This window comes from Eulemur rufifrons, chromosome 23 (assembly GCF_041146395.1).
Source record: "Eulemur rufifrons isolate Redbay chromosome 23, OSU_ERuf_1, whole genome shotgun sequence".
NCBI classification, from domain to species: Eukaryota; Metazoa; Chordata; class Mammalia; order Primates; family Lemuridae; genus Eulemur; species Eulemur rufifrons.
In genome coordinates, this window is record NC_091005.1 from 3593337 (window position 1) to 3617781 (window position 24445).

Sequence of the window (24445 nt, forward strand, 5' to 3'; positions counted from 1 at the left end):
CACTAAAGGGGAGGGTACTAGAATAAGACGTGGAAAATCTGAGATCCGGTCCCAACTGTGCCACTAACTAGCTGTGTGATCCAGGCAAATCCTTCAACCTCCCTGGACTAGTCCTCTCCACTAAAAAATGAAAAGGCACGATGAAGTGATCTCCAAGTTCCCGTCCCATTTTATGAGAATCCATTATTTTTCTAAGAGCTCAAGTAGGCAATGAATAAAAAATGAACTGGTTTTTTTTTTTTTTTTACAATATCTATGAACATGTGCATATATGAAGTTATAAAGGAGAACCTCACCACATGTGATGATCCTCAAAGTCTCCAGCAATCGAATAGCACTTATGTAACAAAACTTTTCCAGAGGCCAAGATGGAGCCACTTCTTACTATCTCTGTGTTGTAAGAGTGTGTGACAAAATAAGGCAATGTCTGTATGCACATCCAACTCTACCACATTTTGAAATAATAAAGTACCTATAGTTCCTGTTTGTGATAATTTAGTCAAATAAATGATTATATTTTTAAAAAGTCCATTTCTCCTGATGAACACCGTTAAATCACACCACTAGTAAAATCAGCCTTGTGGGGGATTACAAAAGTGTGCAAGATCCTTGCCTTCCTTGCTACACTGTGACATACTTTCCATAAGCAAATCTAAATTTATTTCATAGACTGCAGAAACCTCCCACACTAAATATAATGGCCTAAAAACTCCAAGGTGAGTACAACTGATTAGATATAGTTGTCTTTAAAAAAAAAATTCTAGATTTCCATAACTGAAAGAAAACAAATTTCAGAGAAAGCAGACTCTAGACTCTGAAATCTTGCACAAATATCTTCTATAGCAACAAACTATCTAGCCACTGTGTCTACTAGAATCTAGACATCTACTTGTACCACAGATTAAAATGAATTTGCCTTAAGATTACTGGCAAAGGACCCTGCTTCCATTCCATTACCAAAGCTACAAAGTAAAGCAAAGCAAGAAGATGTCCTAACAATGATTTGTTCACTCAACCCAAGGCAGACAAGTGTTTTAATATTAAATCTTAACTCCTAAATAACCACCGGATCAAAGAATAAATCTCTTGGGAAATCAGGTATGTTGAGACAAATGAAAACAAAAACACAACATACCCAAACTTATGGGATACAGTGAAAGCAATGTTCAGAGGGAAATTTATTGCTAAAAAAGAAGAAAGCTCTCAAATCAACAACTTAATTTTATACCGAGGGAACCAGAAAAAGAGCAAACCAAACCTAAAGTCAGCAGAAGTACCCAGAGTAGTCAAATTCATAGAAACAGAAAATAGACGGTGTTTGCCAAGAGCTGGGGGAAGGGCAGAAGGGGACTTACTGTATAATGGAAACAGAGTTTCAATTTGGAAAGATGAAAAGTTCTGGAGATGAATGGTGATGAAGATTGTACAGCAATGTGATTGGACCTGATGCCATCAAACTGCACACTTAAAAATGGTTAAAATGGTAAGTTTTATGTTATGAATATTCTACAATAAAAAATTACATTTGAGAATTATTACTAAAAAACAAAACAGGCCGGGCGCGGTGGCTCACGCCTGTAATCCTAGCACTCTGGGAGGCCGAGGCGGGTGGATCACTCAAGGTCAGGAGTTCGAGACCAGCCTGAGCAAGAGCGAGACCCTGTCTCTACTAAAAATAGAAAGAAATTATATGGACAACTAAAAATATATAGAGAAAAAATTAGCCGGGCATGGTGGCGCATGCCTGTAGTCCCAGCTACTCGGGAGGCCCTGGCAGTAGGATCGCTTGAGCCCAGTAGTTTGAGGTTGCTGTGAGCTAGGCTGACGCCATGGCACTCACTCTAGCCCGGGCAACAAAGTGAGACTCTGTCTCAAAAAAAAAAAAAAAAAAAAAAAACAAAACTCACCACAGTGAGATACACTTTATACCCACAAGGACGGATATAATAAGAAAAACAGAAAATAACAAGTGTTGGCAAGAATGTGAAGAAAACGGAAACTCTCATGTTTTGCTGGTGGGAATATAAAATGGTGCAGCTGCTACGGAAAACAGTTTGGCAGTTCCTCAAGAAGCTAAACATAGAATGATCGTATGATCCAGGCATACACTGAAAAGAAGCGAAAACAGGTACCCACACTGGTACTTGTTCACAGATGTTCCCAGCAGCATTATTTGCAATAGCTAAAATGTAGGAACCACCAAAATATCCATCCATGGATGAATGGGTAAACAAGTTGTTTAATTATTACACAACTATTTAAAGTCACCCATAAAAAGGAATGAGGTACTGATACATGCTACAATTTGGATGGCCACAAAAACATTATGCTAAGTGAAAGACGCCAGTCCCAAAAGGTCACATATTGTATGATTCCTTTGATATGAAATGTCCAGAACAGGCAAATCCACAGAGACAGAAAGTGGCTCGGTGGTTGCCAGGTGGCAGGAAGGGAGGAACAGCAGGAGTGATTACTTAGTGAGTACGGAGCATTATTGTGGGGTGATGAAAAGGTTTGGTAACTAGACAGAAGGATGGTTGCACAACATTGTAAATGCACTAAATGCCACTGAATTGTATATTTTAAAATGGTTAATTGTATGTTATGTGAATTTTGCCTCAATCAAAAAATATAAATTCTAAAATTAATCAAATCATATGGTTGAAAATATAACTTCTGGGCTAAAATATACTCTGAGTTTTCTTCCCAACTAGCTTCCAAGCTCCTTTGGAGCTAACTGAAAGGATTTTGAGAAATGCGTGCAAATTCCCTGGTCTTCCCAACTTAAACAAACAGCACCACTATACAATCAACCGCACAAGCCACAAAACTACGAGAAACCCTGACACGGCTCCCATTCATCACTGTCCCTCAGCCCTTCCAGCACCGAACCCTCCCTAATCCTCCTCAAATCCATCTTCTCTTTAACTGCACTCCAGGCCACTCTCAACGTCCCCCTGAACCACTGCAGCAGCTACTAACTGCCCCCCCTGATTTTTCAAACTGCAGACATTATCCACCAACCCCTAAGCACCTTCAAGGGCTTCTCACCCCTCCCAGTGGCCCTCCTGATCCTGCCTGCTTCTCCTGCCTCAGCAAATACTCCTCCCACTTACTCTCAGACTTCTGGTCACATAGATTCTCTTTCAGTTCCTTCAACACACCACATTCCCTCCTGCTGCAGAAATGCTCCCTGACTCAAATACTCTTCCACCTGACCCCTTCCTTTGCTGATTTAACTACTACTTGTCCTCAAGAGTCACTTCCCCCAAATTTGAGTCAGATTCCTTTCTTGCCAGCTCTCAAGAACCATGTTCCTTTCCTTTAGAGCACTAATCTCAATTGATACTTTTACTTTCATAAATGTGCCTGGTTAATTTGCGTTTGACTCCTCCATTAGACTGTAAGCTCTATGAGAACAAAGATCACACATGTCATTTTCATTTTATCTCGAAAGCCCAACACAGCATCCAGGGCATGAAAAAATCTGTCAATAAATTTGTTGTGTTACTGAGACTCCAGATCCAGAGCCCTTCTAATATTAAAAAGGAGAAGAAAAACTACTTGGGAATATAAAATAAGGAAAGAAGGATTAAAGACATAAAGATCAGAACTTTCTCAACATGCAAAAATGACTACGATGCAAAAGGCCAAAAAATACTTCAAGGTCTAGCAACATCAAAACATCAAATCTAGAAAAAGAAAGATTTAGGTTAAACAGATTAAGTCCCTATGAGATCTCTGAAAATAAATAGCACATCTACTACTCCAATCGTGAAGGTTTACAGAGGAGCCTATTTTGTAATCCTTGATAGCAGCAGTCACAGTTCTGCACTGTTCATCCCAGTCCACCTCTCTGACGTGTGTCTTTCTGCTTCTTTTGGGCATGTGCAAAATGCAAAAATACATATTCTCTCTTCCCAGTTAGGTAACAAGCTGTTTGAAAGCAAAGGCGTCCCCCCAGCCCTTTCTTTTAAATCTTACAGGCATATGTGCTGTACCTCAGAGCTGAAATGAGCAATGTGAAGACTGCTAACACACCCTGAAATTAAGATGGCAAATTGTGGATGGGAAACAGTTCTGTGAACAGGGAAGAGGCTAAGGGATAAAGAAAACACTCATGAGCTTCCCTTAACACTCAGTGTCAGCAACAAGGCCAGGCTGAGGTGTCCCCAGCCCTCTGCTAGGATTAGTCTTGAGCCTGGGTACAAAAAGCACCCACGTGCCCCGGACAGAGTAACAGTCCCAAGCGGCCCTTCACGAAGCTCCTACTTGTGGAAAAGATGTCCACAGGGCAGCTTCCTTGCAGCCTGCATGGAGTCCCAGCAGATTGCACAGTCGTCATTATTGACAGCCAGCTCCTCTGGAGTCGCAACCGCAAACCTGCAAACACAAAACAAGCCCAGCAGGAATCGCTGTCAATGCCACACACATACTCAACACCACTTTATACACTTCACCTTTATAACAGCACAACTACAGAGAAATCGTGTTCAGTAAAAAATTTTTCACAATCAAAACGTGCTTTCTCTTCACAGCCCATTAAAAAGCGAGTGAGAAACTTACGCACAGAAACTAACTTTGGCTTAATAATGGCTGCTGTTAGTGATGACTTAAAAAAACACTTCTGGGCAAATTAGAGGACTAAGACCCTCAGAGATCCAAACTGTCCCCTGTGCAGAGAGGAAACCCATTAATCTTACACCTTCGGGCTTGGTTTAGCCTCAGTTGGCAAGTGAGTGCCTCCTTCAGTTAAGTGTACATGAAAACACGCAGGTCTGAAGAATAATTGAGAGGCCCAACTTCATGAAAGGAAGAGGGCAGAAACCCAAGGAACCTTCTATTTGATAGGAATGACGATAAAACAATGACATAATGATAACCTAATACTTATTAAGCACTGTGTGCCCAGTACTATTCTAAGTACATGAATTATATTATGAAATTCTCCCAACAGTTCCAGGAAGAAGGTTCTGTTATCATCACTATTTTGGAGATGAAGTAACTGGGGCACAGGAGTTAAGTAAATTGCCCAAAGTCACGTAGCAACTCAGTGAGGATTCACACCCAGGCAGTCGGACTCCAGAGCCCATATTCCTCACCATTCTGTTAATAGTTTACAAAATCAAGTTCTGTTATACTCTGGGATTTATTATTTTTGAAGAGCTAAAAGGAGTAAACTTGGGCGACATCAATCAGTGCTCTCTTACCTGGCTTCCATGTTTCCAACCACTCGCAGATAGTTCTTGTGCCGACGAATCCGACGTTGCACCTCATGAAACAGGTAACGCAGCTGCATAAAGATGACTAGGCTGGCCATGGACAACCAGATGTTGCCAAATAACTTGAACATAGAGAAAAAGAGAGTAAAATACACAAGGAAATGAATGTGAACCTGCTACTGATGAGGTGCAGAGTGCAGTAGAAGCTCTTAATTGCTGGTGATGGTGAACTCTGAACAATCTTTCAGAAAGCAAATGCATATGCGTATTTCATTACCCTAAACAACGTACACACTGTTGAGCCCAGTCATTCCATCACCAGCAATCTCTCCTGAGAAACTAATCAGAAATTTAGAACCTTTAAGCAAAAACAGGCCTATCCATGCAATTACAAAAAAGAAAATATGAAAATGAACAAAATGCCCAGCAGAGGAACAGTTAGGCTGTAAACTCATATAATGTTATATAGTCATTAATTATATTTATTGTAATATACAATTACGTATTAATACTCTATTTTTATATGTAACAGTTTTAAATGTCAATTACATGGGAAAATAATATTTGTTAAGTGAAAAAAGCAGGATATAATTATCATTATAAAACTAGTATGTGATAAATTATGTAAAGATATAAAATAGCAAACAACTGAATACAATCTAAATAGCCCATCAAGGCTTTGGTTAATTAAATCATGGCACATCTATATGATGAAATTTTTATCCTAAGGTATTAAAATGATTTAGAAGAATTGTTGCTAGCATAGGAAAATGTTCATAATACATTGGCTAAAAAAATTAAACTATATGACCAAAACTTGATCTCAATTTATGAATGTATATATTTGAATATATAAAGAAGCAGTTATTAATAAATACAATAAAATGTTAACAGTTATCTCTGGGCATTTGTTTTCCCTTTTTTGGCAGGGGTCTTTTTTTTTTTTTTTTTTTAACAGAAGAATTATTATGCTTCTAGGGGTTTTTTTTTTGAGACAGATCTCGCTATGTTGCCCAGGCTGGTCTCACTCTCCTGGGCTCAAGCAATACTCCTGCCCCAGCCTCACCACAAGCCAGGACTATAGGCACAAGCTACTACACTTGGCACTTTTTTAAAAAACAGTACATTTTCAAAGTTACTTTCAAAAAGTAGACTTAGAAATGTGCTGTGTCTAACCCAATACTTTTTCAATGCTACTGTGAATAGGCTTATAATTTAAATAAATTGCCCATCAACTATGTTGATTCTCACCATTATTAGAAGACTGAAGTGCTAACCAATGAAGCAGATTTACAACATTGTTAATATCTAATACATCAAATTAAAACGTAAACATTGAAGGAAGCAGGAATTAAGTATAAGGACTTTGTTTTTAATTATAAAGACGGAAAATGTATGAATCCATGAAGTAGCTAACACTGCAGGAACTCCCATTACAAAGTAACTGCCAAATATTAAAAGCCATAGAGACCATGGGGAGAAGCAGCCCCTTAATTTCACGCTAAAAGAATTATCTACTGACTTGGTCAGCGGAGTGAACTAAGTCTTCAAGAACAGCAAACACCTCCTGAGTTGGGCACAGCCAAAGTCGTTCCATGACACTGCTTTATACCCAATGGCAAAAAAAAAAAAAAAAAAAACAAACAAACAAACCAACCAACCACACAGCCGCATTCATTTTTATAGTCTTTTAAGTGGTTCATCCACATCTTATTCCAAAGATTTCATTTTTTAAATATACAAACCAAGCTTCCTGATTCTGAAAGTCTAGCCCTCAGAGTTCCTCGTGAGGGAACTTACCAGCATGTGAATGTGGTGCATGAGGTCCAGGGACAACAGAGTGAGCTCCATTACAAAATCTGTATAATACACGTACGTTCCCTTTCCTTCCCAGGTCCCCTCGTGGTTGAGGTCCCAGAGGTGAATTATATATCTGCAATGAAAAGAGAAAAACACCTTAATAATTTACCATTACAACTGAACTGGCCTTAAATATGTTAAAAAAAAAAACCCACATTTTTATATATCTTATACCTATTATATCTTAAAATCAACTGTACGAGATCTCAATCACCTCCCTCCAATTTCTACTCACCGTAAAATCACATGAGCAGTCCTCACTGTCACAAGAAGAGACTATAAAAAAGGATACATGTACATATATTTTTTAGTAAAATTTAGAATTGCTCAGGCCAAACTCACTTTTATAAAATCATAAAAGACAAACATTTCTCAGTTCAATTAAAAAGCAGATTGTTCAAGTTGTCTTAAAAGAATAAACAATAACAAGCTAAAAGTATACACTATAGTATGATCCAATAGGCCCAATTGAATGTATTTATTTTTAGGTGTATGTTTTTCAAAGTTTGGCCTAATATTATTAATAACTGAAAGTTAGGGAACCAAAAAACGCAAATATAAATATCATTCAAATAGTGTTTTATAATACAATATATCTAAAGCAAACTAATTAATATAAGTCAGTGTAAATAAAGTTTTCAACAGATTTTATTTCAAGAGGAAGTATAGTTATATACCTTTCATATACAGAAAGTATTCAACTAGGATTGCAAATGTTTTTAAGTATTTAAATGTTCTTTTTCTAATTTTACTCTATGTTGTACTCTGAAATGAATGTTATTAACCTATCTATCTATCTATCTATTTATTTTACAGAGACAGAGTCTTGCTGTGTCGCCCAGGCTGGAATGCAGTGGCCTGATTATAGTTCACAGGCTCAAATGATCCTCCATCTCAGCCTCCCAAGCAGCTAAGACTACACGCATATGCCAACATGTCCTGGCCCAGAAATAAATTTTAACTCTGCTCTACTAAATTCCTAATTAGTAGTTCAAACTTAATAAGTGTTTTGATATTAACCAATTAGCTTCAGTATATCTGATATCTCATTTTTTAAAATTAATAACAGTAATTATGGGTAAAAGCATTTTGCCTTTGGCATGAAGAAAAAGCAAATATAACCACTGAATGTAAGGACATACAAGGAATTTTGATTTCTACTGAACAGAAATTGGTATTTTCAGAAAGATTTAAAAGAATAAAAATTTTTTAAATTTTAAAATATTCATGGATAGCTCAGATTTTTCCTTCAAAATAATGAATAAAGTTTACACATTCATTATATTGTCCTGAAAATTACCCTATCTAAAAAAGAATTATAATGGAGTATTTAATTATTAATCACCACCCATCAGAGAACTTGGATTGTGCCACTTGCCTCTCCTGAACCTGAAGCAATTCACTTTACCCTCTATGCTTCAGTGTCTCCTTTCATAAACAGGAATAATAAAGTGAGACAACACATGTAAAGTATTTAGAACAATTACTGGCATATAGTAAGAACTTTATAAATGCTGGAAAAAATGATTATTTTTCATTAGGTTGTAGTAAGTACCACACAAAAGCATTCAGTACCAGTACCGAACACAAAAGGAACTCAATAAATGCTTGCTAAAATGAAAGTCCAAATATCCAACCATCACTTCATGGGTAAAAACAATCTGTCAATAATCTTCCAGCATCCTTGAAAATATACAGGAATAGAATCAGAGCAAACCCTGTGTCCAGCCCCTCACCTCTGCAGCCATGAAAGCCAAGGTGTGCATTCCATGGGTGTAGCCTGTGACACAGCAGACAACTGCCAATCCACAGCACGAGAGCAGCATAGCAATCAACAGGGACAGGACTCGACCATGGCTACTCATTGGTGTCGTGGGAGAAAAGGAAAGCTGAAACGCACAAAACAGGAAGACAGCTCATCCTTCTTCATGACAGTGTTAAATGTCACTGAGAAACTCAAGGTCAATCTTAGCGCCCTTGCTTGGGGGCCTGTGATAAGCACAGAAAAGCATCCCATTTCTATATGGCAAAATTCTACAATGACCAAATATGAGTATAAACTGGTATTTAGAGATCTTTATCATTTAATTTACCAAATATAACAATACGCATTATATTTTCATCTCTTATTCTCAAGGATCCTCCTACCACTGGGATTATAAACCTCTAGAAGTAATCTTGCAAGGGTATCTGATTCTGTCCTCTAACATTCTACAGGACTCAGGAGGGCGCTTCTTTCTCAATCTTGCCTATCCTTTAGGGATAGGGCAGCAGAAATGTAATCCGGTACAGATTTACTTCTAGTACAATGTCATGTTAATATTATGCAAGGAGAGGCAACTGCCTGGAAAGAAGGCCTGGAGCTGCGATTACTGAGGTAGTAGGTGTAGATAAAAAAACCAGTTTGGAAGGTTAGAAGCTCCTGTTTGTGACCATGAATGGGGGTTGAATTGTGAAAGAAATTAAGGCATTGAGAGTGGGATTAACTCACACAGAGGCCAAGGGTCACCAGGTCCATGAGGACTGGGTGAAGACGGGGGAAAACAAGGCCCTGGAGTGGGATTCACTGACAGCAGAATTGTGGGTGCACATTTACTCAGGACCCATGAGCACTAGTGGGTGGGGGTTCACTGGCACAGCTCTGACCTGAAGCCAAGAGGCAGATTCATACCCAGACAAAAAAGGATACAATCTCCCGTGACCAAGGAAGCCTAATTCAGTCCTGGCCCAGGGGTGAAAACAGTGTAAACTAGTCAGAAAGAAGAGCTCCAAGGATGAGAGGGGGCAAAAATAGGAGACTAGAACAGAAAATATCCAGAAGAAACCAGATTTGTATTCAGTTTATGTATCAAGGCTTCCTTACACTGGAATTAAAATTTTTTGTAAAGCTGAACTGACCCCACCTGGGCTGTACTGTAATACACCATGGGGCTGGGGAGGAAACTTCCCCAGGAGACACTGATTCTGCATCCCTTGGCTGCTGTAGAAAGTTCCTCAAGAAATAGGCAATGGATACCGGATCCAGGAGTTTTTCCCTTGAGAGCTACCCCAGACATGCCTGCTGTGGCTCATTCATATTGCACAATTCAGACCTGGCAAACGTGTGACTAAGCAAGCAAAGAACTTGGCTAAAAACTCACATATTCAAACCGGTCCTTGCAGAGCTGAACCATCAGATGCAGAAATACAAGTCCAGCAAACCAGAGGCACCACATGACGACCTCTTCCACTGTCTGGACATTCAGCACACCAAAAATGAAAATGAACTTGTAGAAGATAAAATTCCAAAACTTGTCTTTGAGATGCTAAAAAGAAAAATGTTTATAAAGGTGAGTGCCATCCCACCTAACGGCTTAAGAAAAGTCAACATAACAAAAGCTGGCTTCTATGGAAGAAACAGTCTATACTTAGCTTTCTAACACTTGTCCATAAGAAAAGAGAAAAAGGAAAGGAAGGAAAAGGAAGAAAGGATGGAAGGAAGGAAGGAAGGAAGAAAAGGAAGAAAGAAAAGAAAGAAAGATAAAAGAAGCCCTCTGAAGAAGAGAGGTGAGACACACAGAAAGTAATTTGTAAACTTTGGATTCTAACCCTAAATCAGTTATGGAATTTTAGCCATTTTAAGGGTAGTGATATTAATCTGGTTATGTATTAAGAAATAAAAATACCTTATACTTTCAATGCACAATAAAAATGAATGGTAAGGGCTATCAGTATCCTTGTAAGTATTTCTGTCTTCTATATTCTTAAGCAGTAGAAAAGGTTAGACTTTAAAGAAAAATACTCTCCAGAAATAAAAATACATGACCATTTTTCCAGCCCATAATAGAGCACGAAAAGTACAAAGAAAATTAAAACGATGCTTTAACATTTTTATGCATTTGCTTGTTTTCTTCCTATGTGCAAAACACATTAATTTTCGTACACTACTTTCTTTCACCTATCATGCTGTGCAAATCTTACCAATGTCAATGAATATTCTCTGAATATACCAAGATATCATTTTAGTGGTTCCAGATGGACACTGACGACACTGTTTTAAATTTTTCACCATTCGGAAAACATTGTAATAAACATCTTTATATCTTATCTTCAGCATAATCAAATCAAAGATTACAAATATGTTTATGGTTTATAAGTAATATCCAACTGATTTTCAAAGAAGTTGTCCAAGTGTATATTCTCATAAGTAGTGTGCATGTATATTTGGTTCACTGCACTGTTTTCTACACTGAGGACTTCTAGTTTTAAAAATCTTTACTACCCTAAAAAAAGGCACTGGGGGGGGTGTCTAGCCCACCAGATATTAAAATATACTATCAAACCATCTATGGGGGTGGGGGGAACAGGGTGAAGAAAGTAAGAATGGAAGTATGACTTCTAAGTATACTTTTATATATAACTGGAACCTCGTAAATGTTTTACAAATTCAAAAAATGTTTTAAAAACAAAAAAAGCAAAATGCATAACAAATTGATAACATGAGTCCTTAAAGATAAGAATTATTCTGAGAACTTACATACACTGTACTTTGTACACCTTGTACAGAGAACAAAATGAAATGGAAATAAAATCAGAGAGTATTCCCTAACTTTGTCCACCACATGAGCAAAGACACCCCAGCAGCAATAAACACACACAGCTAGTGTAGCTCTTGGCTTCTAAATACCATTACGCAGCAAGATGGACTAGGAATCCTTGGTGAATGTCTGTTTCCAGACCTGGAGCTTGTACAAGATGAACCTATGACATTTTGTGCTCCAGTTTTGAATCTTCACTTCGCCATTTAGCTGCTATGTGACCTTAGGAAAGTCACATAACATCCCTGTTCTTTCGTTTTCCCATCCCTAATAACAGCGTATCTCATAGAATTGTTGGGGGGATTTTGCAAGTTAATACATGGAAAGTGCTTAGACAAGTGTCATGGTAGGCATTAGTGGTTAAAAAAAAAATAATAATAAAAATCAAAAAATTTCCTTGCCCTAAACCTCTACTTACATTTTAATATTTGGTCTTTTTCAGTATTAAATGTCTTTGCCTCTAGCATTACTCTATTTCTTGAACTTTAAGCACCCACAGAGCAAACCCATGTCAACTCTACAGAGTTCTAACTCAAAATGGTTCTTAATAAATGCCAATGGATGACATTAATCATAAAATAAGCCAACACAAAACAGCATGAAAGATGTGATCTACACTGGTAAAACTGAAAGTAGAACTGGATAAAGTAAAAATCTCTGAAATACTTCAAGGTTATGTTTTCTATAAGTTTTGACCTGATAGCTAGAAGGAAAAGATAGTATTCATATATAAGGCCCACCAGTGCCAGATCAAGCCACCAGGCCTGCCTGGCCTGACTGATTACTGTTTTACAAATCAAAAACTTAAAGACGAAAAGAAAATTTGAAGAAAAATTTGAAGAAGAAAGAAGTATCAAAAGGAGCTTTTGTAACTACAAAAAAAAAAAAAAAAGCCTCTATGTTCTACTGAATCTATCTAGGAAACCTCTGTAGTTGGTATTTTGGAGAAAGTGCTAAATATTCACTAAGGAAAAATCTCTGGGAAAACAAAATAGCACTACTTTCTTAAAGCATTAAAGGGCTCAACCACAGAGTAACCACATTTCAGTTCTAAACTGGAACCTCATCTGAATTTATAAAAGGAGATTTGGGATGAAAAGGGTAGTTAAGAAGAGACTAGAACACTGCACTTTGACCATTCTGTGAAGCCACCGTTATACTTTTTTTTTTTTTTTTTTTGAGACAGAGTCTCACTCTGTTGCCCGGGCTAGAGTGAGTGCCGTGGCGTCAGCCTAGCTCACAGCAACCTCAAACTCCTGGGCTCAAGCGATCCTCCTGTCTCAGCCTCCCGAGTAGCTGGGACTACAGGCATGCACCACCATGCCCGGCTAATTTTTTCTATATATATTTTTAGCTGTCCATATAATTCTTTCTATTTTTAGTAGAGATGGGGTCTCGCTCTTGCTCAGGCTGGTCTCGAACTCCTGAGCTCAAACGATCCGCCCACCTCGGCCTCCCAGAGAGCTAGGATTACAGGTGTGAGCCACCGCGCCCGGCCCCATTATACTTTTAATATAGTCAGTTCCTGCGTCTTATCACTGGGATAAGAGAGAGTAAAATATACTTTTGTTCTTATGTTGTTGTTTTGAAGGCCGGTTCTAAATTCTTACTTTATAACATACCATTCTACACTCTACCCACTAACATCCTTGGGGAACTGCCAATCTGTACAGTGTGCTTGTGGCATAATTCTTTATTGAAAGCATCCCTGCCCACACATACATTGTGAGAGTTATGTTCAAGTGCCTGACAATCTAACCTAAAACAAGAACAAGTCCCATAATTTTATGTTTGTGGAACAATGAATCTTAATTTACTTTTCCATAGAGAAAAATCTCTCAGTAAATTCCTTTGGAAAAGAACCCATATTCTAAAGAGTATTATTTATGATCAAACTAAAAATCTATGCTTCTTTAAAAACTACATTCACGAAAGTCATGGGGAAAATTGCTACAAAGAACAATACTAGGACAACTTGGCTCCACTGAATACAGACTGTGGACTAGACAAAGTATCGTTGCTAAATTTCCTGATTTTAAGCATTGCACGGTGGTTATGTAAGAAAATGTCCTTACTCTTAGAAAATACATACTGAAGTATTTAGGTGTAAAGGAGTATGATGTCCACAACTTATTCTCAAATGGATCAGAAAAAAAATGTATTTATAAACAAAAAATCAATATTAAAGCAAATGGAACAAAATATTATAACAACTGGTGAATCTAGATAAAGGATATATAGGAGTTTGTTGCAATATTCATGGAACTTTTTCATAAGTTTGAAATTATACCAAATACAAATTACAAAATATAGGCCTGGTCACAAGAATCCGTCCTTTCTATCTAGACTTACCTGTCTCTCGCTCACTCGAAGAGGGCCAAACACAATACACTGGATAAGCTTAGCCACCAACATCAAAACACAGCAAGCAGTGTTTACTAGAACCTGTACACAAATCAAAGAAAGAAAGTTTATTTTCTCCTGTTGAAAACTGAAAGCAGCTCTAAAAATTTCATATTAGGAATTCAGCCATCATTTCCAACGATTGAGCCTTTCCAAATGTGGGCACGATTTTATGGGCAGTGGGGGTAAGGATGAGGAGTGGCAAAGAGAGCCATCAGTTTACCAGTTAATTCCCAGTTCCTGGTCTCAATATCCACCCTCTAGCAGACCACCTTACCTTTCAGTCTTAACTGAACTGTATGTAAACTTTGTACTGTATGTACAAAACTGTATGAACCTTGTAAACTGCAAGTACTTCCCCGGCACATCATTTCCTACATTAAGATTTTGATAGCCTTGAAGAAAACTGTTCTAGAAAATGAAGTTATTAGGAACAGTAAAATCCTGCACCCAAGTATCCTGCCCTGCCAAACAAATAGGAGGTCAGGGGGTAAAAGGCTTGATGGCTACAAAAAGGTCAAAAGACCATGAAGAACTGATAACCAAAAAATAGGTATATTTTAACAGGTATTGCAATGGGACAATCTGCCAACCAAAAAGTAAATGCTCTCCGTGCTTGGTGTTGGCTTCAAAGTAAAGGTTCTGAGGCATTATGGCGGTGGGAGGAGGGGGGAGGGCCGGAACCGGGAAAACAAAAAGAAGGAAAAGAAAACTGGTAGGAGGGGCTGAGAAATGAAAGATACCATGCAAAACCAAGGCCTTCTTCAACAGTCTGTGAGGAAATTTTTTTTTTAAACAATTAAGGGATGGATATCCTTATACCTAAACAACAAATTTTAATGCTTACAAAATGGAAGAGCAGACTGTTCCTGAACAAGAGGTTAGTGCAGCATATCACGTAACTCAGCGGTCCCCAACCCTTCTGGCACCAGGGACCAGTTTCATGGAAGACAATTTTTCCACGGACAGGGGTGGGGGGAGGATGGTTACACGATGATTCAAGCGCATTACATTTATTGTGCAGTCAAGCCTCTCTGAGAATGATAATCTGTATTTGCAGCCGCTCCCCGGCGCCAGCATCACCGCCTCAGCTCCACCTCAGAACATCAGGCATTAGATCCCCATAAAGAACTGCAACCTAGATCCCTCCCATGTGCAGTTTACAGTAGGGTTCATGCTCCTATGGGAATCTAATGTCACCGCTGATCTGACAGGAGGCCAGCGATGGGAGCAGCTGTAAATAGAGATGAAGCTTTGCTCCCTCACACACCACTCACCTTCTGCTGTGTGGGCGGGGGTGGGGGGATTGAGGTGTGGGGATCACAGACATAACTGATGCTGAAATGATTTTTAAAACTCTGAATGAACCAAAAAAGCCAAAAGGGCCTTGATAAAGACAGTAGAAATGACATTTGTTGAGATCAAATGGAAAGGAAACACCAGCTCAATGTAAAGGCTGCTTCAACCTTTGATTCACTAAGTTTACAGGAAAGTGACCGACCATATTGCTCTTTCCAAATCATTCTTCCCTCTACTTTTAGGAGCAAATGACAATTTAAAAGAAAGAAAGGTGAAGGAAAACAGTAATTGAAGCAGGCAAGCTCCCTAAGATCTCTTCAGGTTTCCTTTAGTATCTCATACCATCCATCCCTTTGGTAGAACACATAATGGAAGCCCCAATTCATTACAAATGACTAACTCCTATTCTGCCTGCCTAACGGGGCAAGGAAGTTATGTGATATAGTTTTAAAATACTGAAACAAAAATGGTTCTGTTTAAAAAGTAAAGTTTTGGTACTTACATCCTTCAAATAACTAGGGGGGAAAAAAACCCAGTTACCTAAAACATCCTAATTTGTGACTTCCTAATTTGTGACTTCCTTGTGTGACAGACCCATTGTCCAGATAACTTGGAATGCTAATTTTTCAGGAGATGGAAGAGATAAAAAAGAAGGCTCACCTTTGTTGTGATCTAAACCAATCTCAGCCATTTTAATGAAGAGAACTGTTGTAAGACAAAACCACAACCCCCCAAGCCACATCCCCCAAATATCCCCCAGCTTAATTATAATACAATTTTTTAAACAGAATTCTTCCTGTTTTTGCATGTAGGCATACGAATTTTAAAAATAAATGCAACAAATTTAGCACTTGCTCAAGGCATGTAGGAGATTAGAAAAGTGAGGGGAATCTGAACCTTAAACTCAAAGAGCTTTTAGAATCCATAAGACAGCCGGGCGCGGTGGCTCACGCCTGTAATCCTAGCACTCTGGGAGGCCGAGGCGGGTGGATCGCTCGAGGTCAGGAGTTCGAGACCAGCCTGAGCAAGAGTGAGACCCCGTCTCTACTAAAAATAGAAAGAAATTATATGGACAACTAAAATATATATATACAAAAAATTAGCCGGGCATCGTGGCGCATGCCTGTAGTCCCAGCTACTCGGGAGGCTGAGGCAGTAGGATCGCTTAAGCCCAGGAGTTTGAGGTTGCTGTGAGCTAGGCTGACGCCACGGCACTCACACTAGCTCGGGCAACAGAGTGAGACTCTGTCTCAAAAAAAAAAAAAAAAAGAATCCATAAGACACAGAACATGGTAAGTGATCCCACAAGAGACTAAGCAGGCTACTATCATAGTAAAGAAGAAGAAATCAAATTTAGAGTCTTTTAATCATTTCTTTATCCGAGACAGCATTCTTGTGCATCTTGGGCTACAAAACAAAAAGTAAAGTATTAATTACTATTTCTCAGTTAAACTTTTTTTTATAAAGTCTTTAAGTTCAAAAAGAAGGTAAAAAACATTTGTATCTTTGATATACCAAAAAAAAGTAAAAGTCTCTCATAATTCCATCACCCATAGATAACCACTTTCTGTTTTAATGCAAATAGAAGATCTGAAAATTGGCATGGCTAAGAAGGAAAAAAAGGCTTGAGAAAGTATAATGATACTAGAAAGGCAATTTCTGTAAAAAGAAAAAAAGAACCTTTTGTGAATTTTATATGAAAGCCAACACTACAAAGGATGGGAAGCAACTAAAAATTATTTTAAGATTATGAACAAAATATTTTTTAAAACACCTTAATGATTATTAACTATTTATTCTAAGTCTATTTATAGAAAAATGTCTTAATTCCACAAATACTGTCTCATTGCAATAAGCATATGATATCTTCTCAATCTTACTGGACAAAGGCTTGAAAAACTGCAAACACAGGTTGAGCCTACCTAATCCAAAAATTCAAAATGCTCCAAAATCTGAAACTTTTCGAGCACCAATATGACACCACAAGTGGGAAATCCCACACCGGACCTCATGTGACAGGTCATAGTCAAAACACAGGTGCACAACACAGAGTTTATCCAGTGTTCTCAAGAGAAAAATAAAATTACCTTCAGGCTATGTGTGTAAGGTGTAAATGAAACATAAATGAGTTTCATGTTTAGACTTGGGTCCCGTCCCCAAGATTTTTCATTATGTGTATGCACACATTCCAAAATCTGAAAAAAAACTAAAATCTGAAACACTTCTGGTCCCAAGCATTTTGGATAAGGGATACTTAACCTGTCTGAAAGAAACGTAATTGTACCATTCCTCATTTAAAAGCAAATCCCAAAGCACTAACTTCATTTTATCTGCTCTGCAGAGCTAACTAATTTTTCCTTGCAGGCAGAATCCAAACTTAAAGGATAAGGGATTCACTGAAGCACTGTTTATGATAGCAGAAAAACAGAAAACAAAAGTCCATCAGGGAGACTTAGCTGAATAAACTGTAAAACATCCATTCAGCGGAATATAAATGAAGCCAGTAAAACCAATTTGGTAACTTTATATTTACTAGCATTATGTAGAAACTTCCGGATAATTTATTCACTGAAAAAAAAAGCACAATGCAGAAATGTGATTACTATGCTATGCTACATTCTGTAAGAAAGAAAGAGTATGTACACATACAAGTTTGTATAATATGTAGATATGAAGTGTGTCAAGGACTTGATCAATTTGGGTATTTCTTAGTCTCCCACTTATCACCAGCACTAATTATAAGAAACTAGTAATGGCCATTTCTAGCAGACAGAAGCACATGACAGGGAGATTTCCTTTTCATTGCCTATCACTTCTGTACTGTTTATTTGTACCATGAGCACATGTTGTCTATTTTTTTAATTAATTTTTTTAAAGTTTAGAATCTACTAAACTAATCTGACCAGTTCTGAAAGTTCACATTATTTTTCTCACCATATGATGGCAAACTGATGAGTAACAAACCAAAGCTGGGTGACCAAAGTCACAAGTTAAGCTTATTAAAACACGTAGTATTACCACATTAAAATACTCCAGAAAAGTTTCTCACAGCTATACAGCTATGAAAACTTTAATTTTTTTCTAAACTCAGCAAATGCCTTTTTTTTTAATTAATCTACACAAAACAAAAATAAGTTTTGCTTGTTCCTGAACAGTCTATAATAAGTCAGACAGCAGTGGCCCAAGCAACCCCTACTTAATCAAGCTTAAAGTTAATTCCCTTTACTCTAAGGCCCTGAAAGAAAATTTCCCTCCCAGAATGGTTCTACTTTTCTTGAGAAAACAGAAAGTAAATTATAAAACAGTTCGGCCTGCCTGGCAGGAAAAGGTAGGAAAGTGATTAACAAAATCGTATGGCTACATTTATCACTATGTAAGCATGGAGGTATTTTTGACCCACCAATGGGGGATTATTTATGAGTTTGTGATGACATGGTGTTAAAACTACCAGGGACTGTCTCAAAGATATGATCAATTTGGGTATTTCTTAGACTCCTACCTAACACCAAGACCCCCTCCCCATCACCATTTGGTGGTTTCCTCCTTGTAAGGACAATGTACATGTTGTTGCCTCTCTGCAGGCTCCCAGAGACAAATATAAAATACTAAGATGCATACTCCTCCTTATCACATCAATAATTACTGCATTCCTCTTTTCACAATATTAGGGAGATAAATGCGAGCATGTATGCAAAGCACACCTAGGAAGTAACCAAATAGCAGTTCTTTTCCTCCTTACCCAGAAGGTGTTCCCTTTATTTTTAATTTATCTAGGCTCATATCCAATTATTTATGAGTTTAGTCTTTTTTCCCTTTCGCTGCCCCAACATTTCTGGAGCAAACATTTTTCTCTCCTATTCTTTGGAGTATTCAATTCATAAAGACTCAGAGCTAGTAAGTCACTTCCAACTCTTAAGTTTTATAACTATGTGAAAACAGGCTCTTTAAAACAGGAGTTGGCAACTTTTTCTTTAAAAGGCTCTCAGTAAATATTTTAGGCTCTGTATTCTTCCTTATTAATTTTTTTACAACCCTTTAAAAATGTAAAAACCATTCTTAGCTGTTAAGACTGCACAAAAATAGGCTGAGCAATTTGCCAATGTGTTCTAAATAGTAAATTCACTTTTATCCATTTTTGTTTTTAGTGATTTTCCCCCCTCCAGACTTCTATTTAAATTATTTGTTTGGAGAATTATTTAATAAGAAAATCCTAAAAATAAATAAATACTATATTATCTGCATGTAATTAAGTGAGAACCTTAACATGTGTTTTATATTTCTAATTCTCCATCTACATGTCTTGCTCTTACAATTTCAGAAGTGAATCTGTAAAAAAACAGAAAAGGGAAAGTAATGAAAATAATGAACAAGAATAAAGAAGGAGAAAAGCCAAAACACCTGAACAATCTGAAACAATGCTGGAATGGACTAAGAGATGGTTCAATGGAAGTCACATCTGAACAATATAACATAAGCCTAGAAATGAATAACAAAAACTTATCTGGAATAAAACTTTAGAATGGAAGTTCTAAAAAGACATATAGGGAAACAAGTGATCGGGTCAAATCTGCGTATTTATTAGTATAAAACCCCTACAGCCTCCCCCAAACCTGTTCTCAGTATCATGCCACCTGGAGAGGCCTCCTTGGGAGGAGGTGGTTTTAGGTAATCACCTGTCCTCTTCCCACTCTACATAAATCTTTTTTCTCTCTCTCTTTTTGGGTGATATATAAATCTATCTTCCCCACTGCTTCCATAGACTGTTTTCCGAAAAAAATCATCTCATTTTGACAGTCCTCCCACTTCTCTGTGCCCCACCTCTACCTAAACCCCATCAATAGCATCCCACAGTCCACAAAATAATGTCCACACTCCTTGGTAGAACAGGCAAAGTCAGCCGGGCGTGGTGGCTCACCCCTGTAATCCCAGCACTCTGGGAGGCCGAGGCAGGAGGATCGCTTGAGCTCAAGAGTTCAAGACCAGCCTGAGCAACAGCGAGGCCCCGTCTCTACTAAAAATAGAAAGAAATTAGCTGGACAACTAAAAATATACAGAAAAAATTAGCCAAGCATGGTGGTGCATGCCTGTAGTCCCAGCTACTCAGGAGGCTGAGGCAAGAGGATAGCTTAAGCCCAGGACTTTGAGGTTGCTGTGAGCTAGGCTGACGCCATAGCACTCTAGCCCAGGCAACAGAGCGAGACTCTGTCTCCAAAAAAAAAAAAAAGAAAGAAAGAAAAAAAAAAACAGGCAAGGTCAAGGTTACACAATCTTCACCCCATACTCCATCATCTTCCTAGGTCAGTTTCTCAACCACTAGTGTGCCTAAAATCACTGAGGGCATTCATTAAAATGAAGATTCCAAGGTTCCACCCTTTTCCCTGCAATGCATCTCCAGGTAGAGCCCAGGAAACTACATTTTACAACTACCCCAGATGGCAACAAACCCAGTTGCCAGAGGGCCACAATGAGAAATAAACCTTCAAAGGGCTTGCTTACTCCTTCCTTCCTATCACACCTGCTCCTGTACCCCTGGGTCTCGTCTTCACTTTCTCAATCTCCCTCTTAAATCAGAAGATCCAACGGATTTTTAATTTAACAGCCCAGTTTATGGACCACTCGGTATATGCCCAGCACTGCCCTCCCCAGGCTACACTGAGCTTCACATGCTCATTTCTCTACCTCTTCCCATCTTCCAAGACTAAGTTCAACCACCACTTTCCATGAGTCCTCCCCTAGGCACAATTCCTTTCTCTTGCCTCCAAACTCCACTGCATTTTGTTTATATATCTATTATGACTTATTCAATTTTGCCATATTATTGAAGGTAGGGAGAAAGTGTTCCCAAATACACCTTCCAGAGTGCCCAAAATAATGCCTTTGAAAGGTTTTAAATTGAGTTTGTTAATCAAAAAACCTCCTGAGATGCTATAAGAACTATATTATTCTAAATTGTGCTCTATAAAGATAACTTTTAGAGATTTCAACATGCTAGATAATAGCTAGCAGGATTTGCAAATTGGCAGAAGGATCAGTTTTTATTTTGTCTTGCTTGGCCTTGGCTGGCAGTTTTTGAAAAAAATGAATCTGAATTCAATGACATTTGGGGAGGGTGCAAGGAGGATCCATTAGACAAAGGCCCCACCACTACATACAGTATTCACTCAACAATTTTATCTGCCAGGCCACTGAGGAAGGCCTTTGAGATTATGACTTCTACTCAGCTGCTAAAGCAGAAAATATATAATGGGTGATAAGGAAAACTTACAGTGCGCTCATGGAGGGTCTGAGAAACCAAGGAAGGCCAAAATGAACATGTGACAATCCCAGAGGAAAGACAGAAGAAAAACAGTACAAGAATCAACTCAGAAAGTATCATCAATAGGAAGAAATGATAAACTTGCATGAGACAACACCTTTACCGAAAAAGCTGGGAAGAAATGGAAATTTTCTTAAAAATAATAATTTTCACAGAAAAATCAACAGGCTTTATGTAATGTTTTATGAAGAGGTATCAACTTTGGAATTTGAACATGAGTTTTATAAGAAGAAACTCCTAGGGGGAAAAGTCATTAAGCAATATCAGCTGTTATATAAATACAATAATGGTTACTTCTCAGACTTATTTATATCTTAGACTTGAAACAAATATACCAAAGACTGCGTTATAAAGTTAAAATTTGGCAAAAGCACCCTTCATATCACTTTGTTTACCTGCTAACTCAAATGCAAAAATAGATTTGAAAGTAAACAAGAGATGTGGTTACTTTCTCTTCTGCCTTCTTTGATAGTGTAAGGTTCGGCTTTACACAGTAGAGAAACAGGAACTTCACAGCTCACTGCCTTCTACTAAACTCTTCATCAGAAGGACCAGGAGACTTAATCCACAGCTCCCAGAGTTCATAAATCCCACTGCTTCCTGATGAAGCCCAGTGGGATTAATTAGAACAAATGAGTTGCATATCATTCTATAAACTTGGAATATTAATCTCTCAGTCATTTACAGCCTACTTTCAGCCCCACATGAGAACTTGCAGGAGACAAGATCCAAGAAGCCACGGTAAATCCAAGAGACAGACTTTAAATCCTGGAGTAACTTTTCTGATCACTGTGGGGTGTACATAAGAAGTATTCAAGGCCAAGGTGAATGCAAAATTCTTTAGCCAAAATACTGTTGATCTGCCCACACTGAAATTATCTGTTCTAATAAACGAAACCAGCACTTATGCCTTGTAAATGCTGCTTATCTTGAGGGGGAAGACAACCCTGAAAACTTGTTTTAAAATGGATCACCAGGCCGGGCGAGGGGGCTCACGCCTGTAATCCTAGCACTCTGGGAGGCCGAGGCGGGAGGATCCCTCAAGGTCAGGAGTTCGAGACCAGCCTGAGCAAGAATGAGACCCTGTCTCTACTAAAAAATAGAAAGAAATTATATGGACAACTAAAAATATATACAGAAAAATTAGCAGGGCATGGTGGCGCATGCCTGTAGTCCCAGCTACTCGGGAGGCTGAGGCAGGAGGATTGCTTGAGCCCAGGAGTTTGAGGTTGCTGTGAGCTAGGCTGATGCCACGGCACTCTAGCCCGGGCAACAGAGTGAGACTCTGTCTCAAAAAAAAAAAAAATGAAGATAAAAATAAGATGGATCACTAAAAGGAGAAATATTGAGTTAAAATGATGGGCTGCTTCTTGACTCTGAATGTTCTGCTGCCTTCAGACATCAAAGGAAACCGTCTTGAATCATCACGTAAAAGCAGCAAGAGAGGAAGCACGGTTTGTTTGGTGTTTGTTTCACCGAATAGCGCCCAAAGAAGACAATCAAAATACTATTAATAAATGGCAAAAAAAAAAAAAAAGTTGAAGAACACGGCCTCTCTCCCAACGGGAACGTCCTCACACACCCAAATGTTAAAATTCCCCCCAATTCTCCTGTCTCTGCCCTCTCCTTTTCATCGGAAACCCGCCAACAACATTCCCATGCTTGACTAAGTCGGGAAAGCATTTCAACTTCCCTCCACTTCGGCTAACACGCGGGGTAACGCACTCCCGGATCCTTGAACCTGCCCTTTGAGGTTTCCAGTTCCCTCCCGAGGGTCCCTCCGAAGTCCCGACTCCGCTCCCCAGCTCTGACTTCTACTCCGTCCTCCTCCCCCGGGCCCGGCCCGTTCCCCAGCGCAACCCCCGACCCGAGCGCCTTCCTCCAGCCCCACACTCGGCCCTGCCCCTCGGGGCCTCCGCGCAACCCTACCCGCGGGGACCCCAACACCTCACCCGGCTCCCGCAGCCGCGCTCTCTCAGGCGGGACCGCGCCCCCAGCAGCTCACGCTCGGTGGTCCCGGGGGGAGGGGGCCCCTCGCCCCAGCCACGCCCCCCCCCCGATAATGGGTGACAAGGCGCCCCCTGCCCCCGCCCGCTCCGCGGCCCGCGGCGGCCTCGCTCACCCACACGAAGAGGCTGTCCGAGAGCAGGTACTGGGCCACGTCGCGGGCCCGGGGTCCCCCGGCGCTCGGCTGGGCGGGCGCGGGCGGCTCTGACTGCAGCGAGGCCGTTAGCGGCTCCGGTTCGCCTGGCCCGGCCTCGGGCTGGCTGAGGGCGCGGTAGGCGCTGACGATGGTGCCCAGCAGGGCCAGGCCGCTGAGGCCCGTGTAAGTGCGGAGGCTGGGCCAGGGGAAGCGCTCGAGGAAGAGCAGCGGCATGGCGGTAGCGGCGGCCTCCAGAGCCCAGGCCTCCCCGCGCTGCGGCCAGGCCTCTGCGGCGGCCTCGCGAACGGCGCCCACGGGCTCTAGCGTCGCCGCCGCCGCCGCCGCCGCCGCCGCCGCCGCCACCGCGCCGGGCCGAGCCGGGCCGCTCCTGGCTGCTCGCGCCGCTCCGCCCCGCGCCGCTCCCGCTGCTGCCCCTGCCGGCGCGGAAGAGCCTCGGCGGGCTCGGGGCAGGCCGCCGCCCCCAGCGGGACGCGGGCGGGACGGGCGCGGGGGCGCGGCCTTCGTCCCCCGCCCCCAGCGGTCGCGCCGCCGCCTCGCGGGCGTAGGCCCGGGCCTTAGGCCCTGGGGGCCAGCAGCCAGCATTATCTTCCGCTGACACCGCGCC

At 40.0% G+C, this 24445-nt stretch overlaps 1 protein-coding gene across 1 annotated transcript in view; it reads right to left on the reverse strand.

Moving 5' to 3' along the window:
- Window positions 1–24197, reverse strand: part of AMFR (autocrine motility factor receptor) — a 39383-nt gene extending 15186 nt beyond the window's left edge. Inside the window, exons 1-8 of the mRNA XM_069497777.1 lie at window positions 23800–24197; window positions 14012–14104; window positions 10223–10387; window positions 8819–8971; window positions 7318–7358; window positions 7023–7155; window positions 5211–5344; window positions 4273–4383 (exon numbers count right to left, since the gene is read on the reverse strand). Coding sequence (XP_069353878.1) covers window positions 4273–4383; window positions 5211–5344; window positions 7023–7155; window positions 7318–7358; window positions 8819–8971; window positions 10223–10387; window positions 14012–14104; window positions 23800–24054 — 1085 coding nt within the window. The 5' untranslated portion in view covers window positions 24055–24197. The remainder of the gene's footprint in view (window positions 1–4272; window positions 4384–5210; window positions 5345–7022; window positions 7156–7317; window positions 7359–8818; window positions 8972–10222; window positions 10388–14011; window positions 14105–23799) is intronic.
- Between the last annotated feature and the right edge of the window lie 248 nt (window positions 24198–24445).